The sequence below is a fragment of the Lepisma saccharinum genome, chromosome 13 (genome assembly GCF_977018435.1).
Source record: "Lepisma saccharinum chromosome 13, izLepSacc3.1, whole genome shotgun sequence".
NCBI lineage: Eukaryota > Metazoa > Arthropoda > Insecta > Zygentoma > Lepismatidae > Lepisma > Lepisma saccharinum.
Window position 1 is genome coordinate 6,284,651 of NC_139241.1, and position 15,078 is coordinate 6,299,728.

A 15,078-nucleotide genomic window follows, 5' to 3' on the forward strand; every position below is an offset into this window, starting at 1 on the left:
TAAATATATCTTAGGGAAAATATGTAAGGCATAAGCTGACAACACTGAGAGTAACCTTGATGCTTACTCTTTCCAGTAGCATCCGTTTTCAGTGCTGTGCTGAGTCTTGTGTGAGTCACGTGTGTTGGAAATGGCTGTGGTGATAAGAAAAAATCCTGTGAAATGCGAAGCGTGCAGACTGTGATGTGGTTTCTTCAGGCAAAAAGTGAATGTCCATCATCAAATTGCAGAAGCTTATGGAAACATTATGAATCGTCAAAATGTGACGAAGTGGTGTCATGCCTTCGCAGGAGGTAGGAGATATAACCATGACAAGCACAGGAGCGGTATGCCATCTGTGATTTCTGACGACCTTCTTAAAGGAATTGAAGGCACGACACCACTTCGTCACACTTTGACAATTCATAATGTTTCCATAAACTTCCGCAATTTGACGATGAATGTCCAGAGCTGGAGAAACCACATCACAGCCTGCACACTTCGCATTTCACAGGATATTATCTTATCACCACAGCCATTTCCAACACATGTGACTCACACAAGCCTCAGCGCAGCACTGCGAATGTATGCTACTGGAAAGAGTAAGGATCAAGGTTGCTGTTAGTGTTCTCAACTTATGCCTTAGGTATTTTCCCTAAGATATATATCCGTTGTATCTTTACTTTTCTGACATGCCTCGTATAATTGTTCTAAAGTGGAATCAGCTCAGTGCTAATCATAAACGTTTCTAAACATTCCTAGCCTTACCTCGGCCACGTCCGATGTAAGTATGGATGTACATGCTGCGAGTCGCAGTTTGATTGGCCTCTTCTCGTGGTCTCCTTAGCTTCTGGTCTGCGATGACGTAATCAGGCTCCCAGGGAAGGTCCAAGTCGTCGCTGACCCGACCTGAAGCCTTGGTTTCTTCTTTCGCTACTTCTTTCTGTGGTTCAGTCTCTGTCTGCGGCCAGTCATCCTCGAAGAATGCTTCAATGGCAGTAGGCTGCCAGGTGTCGTCTGAGTATCTGCCATTGTCAGTGTACGGAAGGACTTCAGGTACTGCGGGTCTAGTTGGGGAGTAAGACTGCTCTTTCGAATTTTCATTTTCAGGAACACTGCTAGATCTTTTCTCCTTCCTCTGAGCTTCCTTCTCCTCCCTAAAATAATAATAATAAAATTGTATTAGAGCTAATTATAATTCCTCAATTTCAAGAGATTACCAAAATTAAAATTACTCTTTTAATAAGAAGTGCAAACAAACTCATGTGAGAGTCCATTAAACAATGTTTACATTTTTCAACTAATGAATAATTAAAATAAAATTTTATATAAGTTTCATTAAGTATGAAATATATCTCTTTTCCAATAAATGGAGAGTTAATTTTATTTGTTGCCATAAGAGTTTTAGACTACATTCAAGTTCAGAATAAACTATAAACTCTCCTACAACACCAAAAGAAAGTGACCAAAGTTTCTTGAATACAGTAAACCTTAACACCTAAACAAACAAAAAAACAGAACCATGATATTTTTAGTTAATACACTTCTACTTCTCTCTCTGATATTATTTGTAAGAATATAAATCTGGTTTTGTAAACTTATCTTGTTATGCACTTTAATTACAGTGAACTGGTTCTCATTAACTCTAAACTGTATCAAAATATTTATTTTCTTCAAATGGGTGTTGCTCAAATCATCACTTATTCTTTTTTTTTTTAAAAAAAAAAAAGTAGCAAGAGAATTATTGCCAAAAAATTAGATTTCTTTTCAGAGGGAAGGGAGCAGAATTATTGGGAGGTGAAATTTTGAAACCATTTCCTTCACAAGCACAATGAGAAAACTAAAGAAAAGGAAGGAAGTTTTACATAAAAGAAATTTCAATTGGCAAAATACTATGGGCAGCACAGTGACCAAAACAGTTCAAGATGTAGCACTGTTATGTATTGGCAGTCATTCAAAATCATGTTCGATAGACTATTGTTAAAAAAATTAAAATGTATCACCCAGTGTAACCTGCAGAAGGAGATTCCCGAGAAATTATTGGGACTCTATGCCAGGTATGTAAAGAACTGTATTTCATATTCCAATTAATTTGAATTTTCCGTTTCTTGTGATCATTATTGGGCGAGTGTGTTTTGCCAAAGTTCTTCTTTTGTGTACAACTATTTTTGATCTTCTAACTATGGTTGTTGAGGGAGGGGAAGGGGGTCAAAATTTTACTTCCCATTAGAACTTGCATCTCCCCTCCCCTCAAAACAAAAATCTATGATAAATACGAGGGTTGGAACTTAAATAGTGGCAACTATTTATTCACAACCGATACACAAGAGTTACATGTTTGTCCCTGTTACTGTCCTTCAAAGTAGTCACCAGCGTTGTGTAGAACCCGTTGCCAGCGATGTGGAAGGCGTAGTATACCGTTAGCAGAGCCTGTTCTGTTGTTGGTGCGAATGTAGCGGTCTACTGCCTGTTGAATCTCTGGAACAGTTCTGAAGCGAATGCCACGAAGTGGTTCCTTCATCTTCGGAATCAAATCAAAGTCACAAGGACATAAGTCCGGGAAGTATGGTGGATGGTACAGTACTTCCCAGTCCCATCGACCAAACAGAGCAGCCACAGCTTGCGCTGTATGCGCCCGTGCATTGTCGTGCAAAATGATGAGGGGTTTGCGCAGAAAGTGTCGCCGCTTCTTTCGCAAAGCTGGTCGCAGTTGTTGCTCCAAAAATGAACAGTAATACTGGGCATTGACAGTCTGCCGTGGAGGAACGTAATGCGTTAGGATAACACCATCACAGTCGTACACGAGAATCACCATAACTTTCACCACACTGGGGCTCTGACGAACTTCCGACTTTTGCGGCGACCCGTAATGATGCCATTCGTTGGATTGGCGTTTCAGTGTTGGCTCGTAAGATCTGGCCCATGTCTCATCCAGTGTTACGATACGGCGTAAGAAAGCCTCACCTTCGCGCTCATGGCGCTCCAAGTGCATCTGAGCAGCGTCGTAACGCATCCATTTCTGAATTTCCGTCAACTCATGCGGAACCCATCGTGATGCAATTTTGCGCATGCCCAGGTGTTCCTTCAGGATGCGAAGCACAGTCGTATGTGCTAATCCGGTTTCGTGGGCGAGCTCACGAATCGTCATGCTTCGATCACTGTCCACTAATGTGGCAACAGCTTGCACTTCTTCTTCAGAGACGCTAGGACGACCTACCCGATGCATGTCTGCCACAGTTTGCCGACCTTCGTTGAAGGCTTTTACCCACCGTGCCACTGTTCTGTACGGCAATGCCGATTCCCCGCACGCCTCTTGAAGCCCTTGATGACACTGTCGTGCTGTACGACCTCTGGCACATTCAATCTTGATCCAACTCCGTTGTTCCTGTTTGGAAAACATAGTGATCTTCACGTTAGACCGCTCGCTCACAAGTGACTGTGTTTCCCTCGCTTGTGCGCCTGCCTGTGACGTGGGACGGGCGAGTCCATTTGCTCGGAGGTAAGGTAGGTATGTCAATAACGTGTGCTATCAGCGCCACTACTACATTCCATTGCATAGTGTCTCCACAGCAGTGTTGCCACTATTTAAGTCCCAACCCTTGTAATTTGCCTCCTATGAATTTGAATGTTCTAAAAGCATGTGCTACAATATTTTAATGTGATTGTTTGAACAACATACAACCCATGTATTTTCTTGTAATTCAAATGCATCATGCATTTATACATGTAAAACAAAAATTAACACTGTAGCTGCCACATGTACCGTCGGCGGTGTAAGTGTATGCATTTCTAGGAAACCAACAGGGATTTTGGTTGGCTTACGTAGGAGGCCACAATTTCATCTTCAGTAATATAGTCTTACTTACTTCCTTACTTTCTGTAAATACCTGCATGACCTATTACTGGCAATAATTTGTCGGATAATTGTGTTTCTTCCTTTTTTGGGACTCTCTGTGATTTACCATTAATTGATGCATGTGAGGCCAACATGAAAGCTGGTGGTTCGAGGGATTGAAACCTGCTTATCATTGTTGCAATGTTTCATGTGCTTGAACATTCACGAAAGAGATTTTTTTATTTTGTTACTCCGCTTTTGGCGATTTGCAACTGAAGAACACAATGGCACTCATTTGTTCCAAGGTTCTGAGTTTGATTCAAAAACTGAATGAAGCCTATCAAAATACTATGCTATTTTTTCCTGTTATTTCATTTACAACATTGTATTGATACATATAAATATATACGTAAAAATGTACTAATAAAGTATTGCATTATTATTTGAAGCATTTCATTGCACAATTCATATTAATTGTGATAAAAAGTGGAAGAAAACCCAATGAAAAGTACTTAGTGTATAATAAGTTTATTCTGTAATGTACGTTGTACTAAATAAATGAGAATAGTGTTTTATAAATATGTAGTAAATAAAAGATATGCAAATATGCAAACAAATATAAGAAAAAATAGGTAAGGTAAAAAGGTAAAGTTCCCTGTGCATATACAGCACCGTGCCATGAAAGCACATTTACAGGATGTGAGGGTAGGGTTCTACATATTCTCAATCTTAGACATTTTGAAGGTGATGTGATCAGCTACACGCTTTGGCCAACTTTACCCCTCGGGGTTGCCCCATGTACCCCTTGATTTGAGGCTCGGTGAGCCCAGTAGCCCCTTTATGCATGGACAAGGCGTGAAAAATTCAGACATATCACCCACTTCGGTAACAGAACCTGGATCTCCCACTTTGAGATGCATACATGCCCAAACTAAAAAAAAAAAAAATGTATTTATGTAGCATTCGTACATTTCTAAAACCATGCAAAGTTTCGTTGCAAAGAGGATGATACTTCTTAAGGAAATAAATAATAAAAAAAAGTGTAAGAGTAGCAGTGTTATCAGCTAACAAACAATTTCTGGAATGTCGCTTCTAGTGTCAGTCATATGGACACTGGATGGGGGAGGAAAGGCGAAAGACCATTCTTTTAGAGTATGTAATACCATCTCCAATTTCAGGGGACACGGAAATTACACAACATTTTCAAAAGTTATTGTAAAAGTGAAATATTTGTAGGGGGGGGGGGGGAACAGTGGGTGAGGAGTTAATAGCCCATTTTATAAGATCTATCCTATAATACTCATAGGAAATCAAAGGACTTATTCAAATTCCACGTTAGTAATAAATACACTGCATAGAGTGCAACCCGGATTTTACGTTCCAGGGTTTTACATTTTCCCGCATTTTAAGTTTTCCCAGCTTGGTCCCCTGAAAAATGTAAAATCAAGGTTCCACTGTATATTGTTTTGTAATTAGAGAATGTCACACATTCGTATGTACAGTGATGAACATAAATGACAGAACTGAAACGTCATGTGTAGTTTTGAAGAAGTGGCACATTAATTGCTGCCAAGTGGTGCTGGTAGACTCCTGAGCTGAAAACTGGCAGTGGTACACTGGTGTACCATCCAACCACTGAAGGTTAAACTCTTGCAGATATGGTGCAGTTTGGTAAGAATATTTTCAATGTAAACAGTGAAACAATACCTTAAGATCCACTGCTGGTAGACGGTTTCTGTTGCACGAGAGTTAACATCTTGGTGCTTCCTTTCATTTATTACTATTACAGGGTGGCACATACTGTGTTTACCAATTTGAGTTGGCAACCCTGCCAGAATGCACTTGCGCATGTGTGGCATACTTACATCCATGGAGAGTTGGCAATTAGTATAACATGGAGCGTTGGCTGTTGCAGATGCGGATTGTAGCGGTGGTGGAAGCCTTCATCCAAACAGCCACCAAGCACTGCGGCGGAACAATGAATATCGCCATGCATCTGTTCCAGAGATGCACAGCATTCTGAGGTGGGTTAGACAGTGGAGAGCCATGGGTAGGTAATGTTGTGAACCGTCAGTCGCAGTGAAATACATGCTATTCCACAGGATGTGTTGAGATGCGCATCATGAGAACCTTCCCGCATTGAATCGAACAGTGAATCCAAACAGGAGGAGGACGTTATTTTCAAGATGCACTGATGTCTGTTTTGTCAATATCATACATTGCATTAAATGCCTTGGTGTATATTTTTATTTCAAAACCATATAAAATTACTACAAGCACTTGCCATCCGTAGCCGATTGAAGTTGGTAGATACAATATGCGCCACTATACGTTAAACATTTTAAAGTTATTTCTTGGATGCACATGTGAAGAAAAAAAAATCTACTTACTCTGTAGGTTCGAGTCGCTGAAATTTCAACCTCTCCATTTGCCTGAAATACTTCCTTTCAGCCTTCGTAGCACCTCTTATAGCCCTACAAGGAAACAAAAAGAAATGCATATTAGTCAAGGTGGAACTCATTTGTATTTTTGCTTATTTAGGGGTCCTTTCCTACCCCTACTTAAAATGAATAGTAATGATGATGATAAGTGGTAAAATTGATGAATGATGATAAAAGCAAACACATTAACATGTCCATGTCTTACACAGGATTTAAACCTAGAACCTGTGACTTCATAGCATAATTAACCACTCTACTGCAGAGGTTTGCGAGATTAAATTCATACCAGCGCAGAAATGCTTCTACATGGTGTCCAGTAAGTCCCTGTACCTCTAGATAATATTACATAGTATAGACAGACACTTCTGGATTGTAACAACACCATTGACTTTCAATATAATCGTTACAATGCAGAAGTGTCTATGACTGTACATATTACCCTAGATATACATGACATATTAATTTATTGTAACATATGTATATATTTATTAGGGATGGGTCAATATTCAGATTTTGACAGCTGAGGGGAGGCACGACAGCAAAAAAGTTTGAAAACCCCTGCAATAGAACATGGAATACTGTTACTATTTCAACACGAAAAGTTAAGTAACGGAGATGAACTAACTGTGCAAGCAACATGAATTCATAAATGTTCAAGTTATGGAAGACATGAAGCAAAAGAAAGCTACTGATTAGCATACTGAATTACATTCACAAATCAACATTAACATTACTGGCAGTCACACGCATAAAAAAAAACTTACCAACTAAAGGCAGACAAAATTTTAAAAATCTGAACTGAGAAACAGTTTTTTTTAATGGTCTATGCTCAGAGTAGTCATTTTGTCACATTCAATAATGTATCTTCTGAAGTATGACTTTCTTTTCTTGAAAATTTCAATGCTGCAAGCATGCATCTTTTTTCACAAAAAAAGCTCAGGGCTGACAACTTCCCTGACGCCCTACGCTGCCTGCGCTCTTGTGACAACTGAGGATAAAGTAGCGATGTCTAATCTAAGATTAGATGTCAGAAATAAGGTGCCAGAAATATTTGTATTTGGGAGACCACCTTTTCCAGCATCCTTGCGACAAGGTACGTGCTTATTTCAATTGTAATTGTAACTGTAATTGTGAAAAGTGGAAACCTTACAAAACAAGCAGTTTCTGTTACGGACTTCCTGTAATGAAATTTGCCGGGACCTGTTGCACGAAGGGTCCGCCGAACGGCCGATACACTGGCGGTAAACAACTAAAATAATCTCCCTGTATAAAATTTAAGGTGTGAAGTTTACGTTTGCCACTTTACATACTCACACTTGAAATACATCTACAAACACAAATCATAAATGTTACGGGATATACAAAAAAAGTTAATTATATAAGAATTTCAAACTCTAATTTACCTAATCAACTTCAATATACCTTGCATTAATCTTCCGTCTGTCAGATAGATTGCAAGGACACTAACAAAGAAAACGAATTGAGATAATTCTGTTTTATTTTCCATGCAGCTTTCTTTTCTTTTCCTTCCTAGATAAAAATAAAAGCTAAACTATGAAAAACTTTCCTCCTTGCACTAATCAATATGTACAAATTCAATGGGATTTGGAAAAATAAAAACTGCAATTTTTCACGTCTACAGACAAAAATTCACGTAGAATTCATGCATAATTCCCGGAGCCCATAATTACCAGAATTCAAGGAATTCCCGGTGAGTAGCCACCCTGCACTATGTACCTCCACCAGGTATCAAACCCGAGATCCCTTGCTTATAAGGTGACAACTTTACCACTACACCATCGGGGAGGTGCTCAAGTGGTGTTGAATTGAAACCAATACAAGTGGTATCATTATCAGAGAGTACAGGTTCAAATTGAACATCCAATACCACGTGATCCCACCCTCCCCCCAATAACAAATTTAATAATGTTGTTACATTGTAATCAAGGGGACCTGGGTTTGATACCCTGTGGAGGCACATTATACAGTGGTTCCGATTTCACTTTAAACTGTAGGTCCAGTCCCAATTAACCTATCTGTGCACAAAGAGGTCTTAAAACAATAACTCAATCAAACAAATTCGAACCACTTGATAACCTTTCTAGTCATGGTATGATCCACAAAATGCCATGTGATGCTTCACGAAGGCTCAACATCCTGAAAATTCTAGTTTTCATTACTTTCGCACCAACATTAACCCTTAGAAGATGATGCTGTTTCTGTGGTATTAGCCTCAAATATCAGTGTGTTTTCAACACGAAATTTGAAATTCTGTACTGCTCTACATATTTAAGATTATATCTTGGAAACTATGGACCCTATAGTTACAAACCATATCTCGCTTTCTTCCATATAGATCAGACTATAAGACGTGCCCATACATAGCGATTTTGCAGCATTAGCGTAACATAACCCAACAGGTATGCCACTTGCTTATCATAAACCCCCCTGAGAGGTGCATAGGGGTACTAAACCTGACTTAGAGAAAAGACACGAGAGATTACATTTTACAAATACCTTCTGAGTGAGAATGGCAGACTTCATGAGGGTAAGGTAGAGCATACCTGATCTCGGCATAAAGATGTAGTCTCCTGTAACCATCTATTGACTTTCTTCTCTCTTGAATTACCCTGTCCAAAAAGCCCTGTCTCTCTTACTCCCCCTCCGTTTTATCCCCCTATCGTCATACATTAGCCTCAGTCACGGAAGCCATTGGACATTTACCTAGCAAATGACTGAGTCATCATCTACCAGATTGCAAGTTGTCATACGTGTTCTTACAAATCCTCCACGTTAGTTAGAACAAAATAAAGACGAAAGTTATATTTTTCTAATGAAATCTGAATTTTGGCTACTCTTGACAGACAATGCTGGGATGGGAAGGTTGAAAAGGATATGTACAATACGTAACCTCGTAACTACCCCTCCCCTCCTCCCCAAAAAACCCTGCTGTTTGTCTGTAGATTTTGAGAAGTAAATATCTTCAAATCTAATGCAACATGCCTTATAACCTGCGGTGCTCCAGCCCTGGAAAGACCTTGGCCTACCTCCCGACTGCCAGTCTCCCTCCCACAATCCTACCTAGAGGTGTGGAGATCTTCAACCGGTAATGAGATGACGTGGGGTCAACACATCGCACCCTCAGCCGTTACAGGAGATTTCCCAAATCTGTTATGCTACTCACTCGTAGCTACCCAATTTTCTCACGATGGTGGGTGGGATGCCATCGGTCCTACACAGACTGAAAACCCAGACACTGAACCCAGGCAGACTCGAACCCATGCAGTCCTGCAGTTGGAGTTCAAAGCACAACGCCTTAGACCGCACCGCCACGGAGGAGGACAACATGCCTTATGCATAGCAAAAAAATTCTTTGAAATCTCCTTTTTTTTGCAGGAAATTTAAAATTCTGCAAGGTTTTCAGTAAAAATTTATATTTTGGAAAATATGAATGCTAGTTACAAATTATAGATCATTTTATTCAGTACAGTCTAGGGTACAAGCCTATGGTATATATATACAGGGTGTCATTTTAATGGCGCCCACGGACCACGGAAACGTATAGAGGACATCAAAACAAACAACTTTTCTCAGTAACATTTTTCTCGTTGGTGCATCATTTCGGCGCTACAGTCGTTCAAAAAAGCCTGTTTTGCCGCCTGAATGCTAGCAACCACACACAACATTTGATTGCATTTCTGACGCCATATCCCGTCGGAAAGCTATGCGTTCCAGGGTTGCCAGAAACACACATGTTTTGTGAAAAATGACATAGCTAACAATCAGCCACATTATGTACCGTAACACAAAACGAGAAAATACGTTCTGTAACCCAACAGGAAGTAAACAAACGATACGAAATATGGTAGAAAGAAAATAGAATTCAAGTGGAAGTGGTCATATCGAATTTTGTCTCAGCTTACATGTCAAATATTTGCAAATCTAGTTCCCATGTTGGCATCTACAATTTAGTCTATCCACTTCGTCCTTCTGATACTAGTTATCTGTGACACACTGGACAGATGACAAAATAGAAATGAAAGAACTCAAAATTCCAAAGGTAAGCAACACATAATATAATGTATATTCAGTGCATTATGAGGCAAGTGGCAAAAATGGTTGAAAATACAGGGATATAAGTAGTAGTAATACAAGCTCTCCGACGACTGTGTTTACCTACGCACCGGATACACATGTAATAGTTTGCAACTATGAACAGGGCAGTATATTCGCTACTGATTCATCATTAGATTGTTACTGTGGTTGTACAGTGGGATCCAAGAGTATTACCGTGCAAATTGTCCATCACCATGTTCGTGCACTTTATTTGACCCAACATGAGCTTCAAGAATTAAAAGAAAACACAAAATAAGCTGTTGACAACTTCTGCACAAGCATACATAAAAATCCATCGCTTCAAAACACATAGGATGCAAGAGAAAAATTAATGAAAATAGTCATGGACAATTTGCACGGTAATACTCATGGATCCCACTGTACGTGTTTTAGCCGTAATGTAACAACGTGAACCTCGGATACTTACGTTATCAGCACAAAAGTACCACAAGGCATCTGGACACAAACCTGTAGATATCAACCTTGCACCGAGATTTGCAAATATTTCACATGTAGCTGGGCGTAAACAGCCACATGTAAGCTGCAAGTCCAATAAAATTTATTGTTGTTGATATTTGACATGTAGGCTGAGACAAAATCCGATATTGACACTTCATTTTGAATACATTTTTACCATTCCTCATATCGTTGGTTCACTTCCCTCTTCCCCTGAGATGACGGCTGATCTTCTTGCTGGTAGGATATGATGTTTAGTCTACTGGACGCGTTTCTCGCTTCCTTTTACAGCTAATAATGTGGTTGGTAATTTGTAATATTTCACAAAATTTGTGTGTTACTTGCAACCCTGCCGTGCGCAGTTTCGCAGCAGGAAATGACGTCACAGATCCGATCAAATGTTGTGTTGGGTTGCCAGCATCCAGGCGGAAAAGCTGTCTTTTTTGAACGGCTATAGCGTTGAATCGACGCACCAATGAGAAAAATGTTACTGAGAAAATTTGTTTGTTTTGATGTCCTCTATAGGAATCTGTGGTCCGTGGGCGCCATTAAAATGACACCCTGTATATATATATATATATATATATATATATATATATATAAATCAAATAAGGTAAAAGGAAACACTCACCGGACAGTAGGAAAATTCAAAATTTTCGCTAATTTATAGCATCATCGGTGTGAGAAGAAACAGAAGACCGGTTCCGTCTTCTGTTTCTTCTCACACCGATGATGCTATAAATTAGCGAAAATTTTGAATTTTCCTACTGTCCGGTGTGTGTTTCCTTTTACCTTATTTGATTTTTACTTAGCCCTTTTGGCCCTCCTTGCTTTTATCCATTATATATATATATATATATATATATACGAAATAGAAAATGATGATCATGAAAGTAAAAGAAATTAGTGTTTTTAAGAAATATGAACCCCTTCAAGCCCCAGGTAGGAAATGCTGGGACATGAGGGTTCAAAATGGTATCTGCATATTGCCTGACACATGTACCATTCTTGTAGCAAGAATTGCGTACTTGCTGCTGATCCTTTTGGAGAAAAAATATAAAAGGTAAAGGTAAAGTGCTCCCCTGTGCTTAGCACCACGCCATGAAGGCGTATAGGGGGTGTGGGGGTAACACCCCACACTTTCTTGATCCGGTCGTGAATGGGGGTCATGTGATCAGCATCATGCCCCTGACCACCTTTACCCCCCAGGGTTTCCCAGGTACCCATGTTATTCGACTCTGGGTGGGCGCCGGGGCCGCTTCCATCGTTAGAAGAGTTCCCGGATTTGAACCGGCCGGGGATCGAACCCAGGACCTTTAGCATGGTAGTCAGACGCGTTACCGACTGAGCCACCGCGGCCAAAAATATACTAATGTAAAAGCCATGATTTTTTCCAGTGGGAATTTTATGTCCCCCTTGCCCAAATATAGTCAGAATGAAAATAAAATTACTAATTACTAATAGAACGAGCCGTGGTGATCTAGTCGGTAGGGCATCTGACTGCCATGCAGGAGACCCAGGTTCGATTTCCAGGGTGGGTGATCGGAATTTTTCTGGCCTTGTCTCTGCATAAAGCTGCACTTGGTCTTACCCAGCCTCAAATCAATGGGGACTTGGAGGGTAAAAGCAGTCAGAGCATTGTGCTGATCACATCATCAGCAAAAAAAAAAAAAAAAAAAAAAAAAAAAAGTGGGAACAAATAAAGAAAAACACAAAAAAATTGAATGCCTCAAGGCTTGCTTAGCACTGAAAGTGTGTATTTCGAAACATTACCTGAGTCACAGTATGCTCCAAAAGTGAAAACAAAAGTGACATGTCACATCTCTGTATTGCCTCACCTAAATGTGGCACACACATGTCACATCTGAAAGTTTAAAGGTTAATATGTCTGATCCCTACTGTTCACTAATTTAAAATGTTTCATGTACCTTGATTAAAACTGCATACATGGAAAATCCACATACCTGAACACTTTCCCGCATAACTTCACTTCCGGATTGTAGGTTCCGGCAGGTGGTGGTTCGGAATCCCAATCTTCTTCAGGCTCCGGCAAGTGGACTTGCTTCTGCTCCACCTGCGGCTTGATGCACGGGGATTCAACTCTGGCAACTGAAATCCAAATTACAGTTCTTAACTCACTTGGCTTAGGTACAGAACACATTTGTAGTAGCACGGAATATTCTAATACATCTCAGCCAAAATGAGAAAACAGGGTAGCCACTCTACGACCATGATAAAATTCAAGTATAATTCCTGGTTTTTAAGGCAAACTTTTAAAAAATTTAAGCATACAAGCAGATGTTTTCTCTTCTTCAACCTTATGTATTACGGCCTCACACCACACATACACACACAGATATATTAACACTACAAAGGGTCTCTGTGATTCCAATGTATCCAAAAATTCTAATTAAATTCAATTACATGGCATCCTGTATATTTAAAATGTTTAATTTTAGGTGCCAAATTTGCATTTACCATTTCACGTACTCCAACTCGAAAAAGTCTACAAACACAGATCAAAAATGTTACGGGATATACCAATCTACAATTCCCGAAGCCAATAATTCGCACAGAATTCCCAGAATTCAAGGAATTCATGGCAAGTAGCCACCCTGAAAGATCATTCTGGTGCTGTCCCAGAATTTTCAACCATAAGCAAGAGGAGGGAGATGCAATCAGCTGCTTGCAATGCAATCCAGCCCCTGCATTGCCAAAATGTGTGGCATTCTTGGACAAATCATTGTCACCTACATTTAGTGCCAATCGTGAAGGAGAAAACAAAACACAGCGAAAGCAGAGACGTACTATTTAACATTCTTCAATTTTTTTTTACAACAAAGCAAGGGAAGGAAGGTATGAATAGGGTGAAACCCTGATTTTACATTTTCCCACATTATACATTCAATCTTGGTCATCCCAACACAGCAAAAATATTATACATTCAATCTTGGTCGTCCCAACACAGCAAAATGTTATAAAATTTTCTTCGATTTTACTTTTTCCCGTATTTTAAGTTGTTTCAGCTCGGTCACCTGAAAAACATACAATCAAGGTTTGACTGTATACAGAGGCATGTATATTCTGTTTTTGACAAAAGCAGGAAATGTGAAATAACACACTGTAATGTTCATTTTTCATGTTTTCAAAAAATATAAAGTGGATTTTCCTAACATGTTTTGGAAAAATGAACTGCAAAGTGCATGAAGGTATAATGTGGGAAAATGTAAAATCAGGGTTTCACTGTATTCATAACTTCCTTCCCTTGCTTTGTTGTAAAAAATGCAACAATGTTAAATAGTACATCTCTGCTTTCACTGTGTTTAGTTTTCTCCTTCACCATTGGCACTAAATATAGATGACAATGATTTGTCGAAGAATGCCACACATTTTGGCAATGCAGGGGCTGGATTGCATGGCAAGCAGCTGATTGCATTTCCATCTGCTCGCTTATGGTTGAAAATTTTGCGATGGCACCACAAGAGTTTTCGAGGGTGGCTACTCGCCGTGAATTACTTGAATTCTGGGAATTCTGTGTGAATTACGAAATTTATAATTTATTCACCAACATGACACACTTTGGAGTCACACTTCTGAGTCATGCAAAATCACTGAAAATTGATTAACTCTGCCGTAAATATTCGAGAAGCAAAAATGGAGTTCTTTACACAAAAAGAAACTTGGTACTCTGACTGTTATAAATACAGCGCCTTGAATAACGTAGTGTGGAAAACGACCCAAGAAACTGGCTCCCCACACGGATGAGAAACATAGATGGCAGTGCGATCAATGTCGGTGCTAATTTTCTCATGAAAGTAATGTGGCTTTGTTAGTTTTTGGAATATATTATGTACATTTGTTTGTCTTGAAAGGCGGTATGTGAATTGATGGAAACAGTTATATTTGTGGAGTGATTTTAAGTCACGAAATGACATTAATTTGGAAAGAAAAGTAAAATAAAATTAATAAATAAATAGCATGCGTAACACAAGAACATCGCAAAGTGATTCCGAACGTAAGGTGTTGGATTGTGTACTAGAGTTTTATTTTTCTATGTTATTAGAATATAAATAGTATCCTGAGAGATATTTCATACCGAGGCGACAAACCACAAATGTCAGTTGGAAGCGAGCAGTCCATAATCAATGCAGCCTTTCGTACCGTAGGGACACAAGCTCTGACTGCACCGTTTCCTCAAGGAGATTTTACACCAAAGCGACACGCGACAAACAATACGAGGATTTCACACCA

At 39.5% G+C, this 15,078-nt stretch overlaps 1 protein-coding gene across 4 annotated transcripts in view; it reads right to left on the reverse strand.

Annotated features, from left to right (window-relative positions):
• LOC145996860 (uncharacterized) overlaps positions 1-15,078 on the reverse strand; it is an 81,457-nt gene that overhangs the window by 38,025 nt on the left and 28,354 nt on the right. For all 4 annotated transcript variants that reach the window (XM_083133400.1, XM_083133401.1, XM_083133397.1 and 1 more), the window contains exons 4-6: positions 12,792-12,936; positions 6,205-6,288; positions 748-1,136 (exon numbers count right to left, since the gene is read on the reverse strand). In XM_083133400.1, the coding sequence (XP_082989526.1) occupies positions 748-1,136; positions 6,205-6,288; positions 12,792-12,936 (618 nt within the window). The remainder of the gene's footprint in view (positions 1-747; positions 1,137-6,204; positions 6,289-12,791; positions 12,937-15,078) is intronic.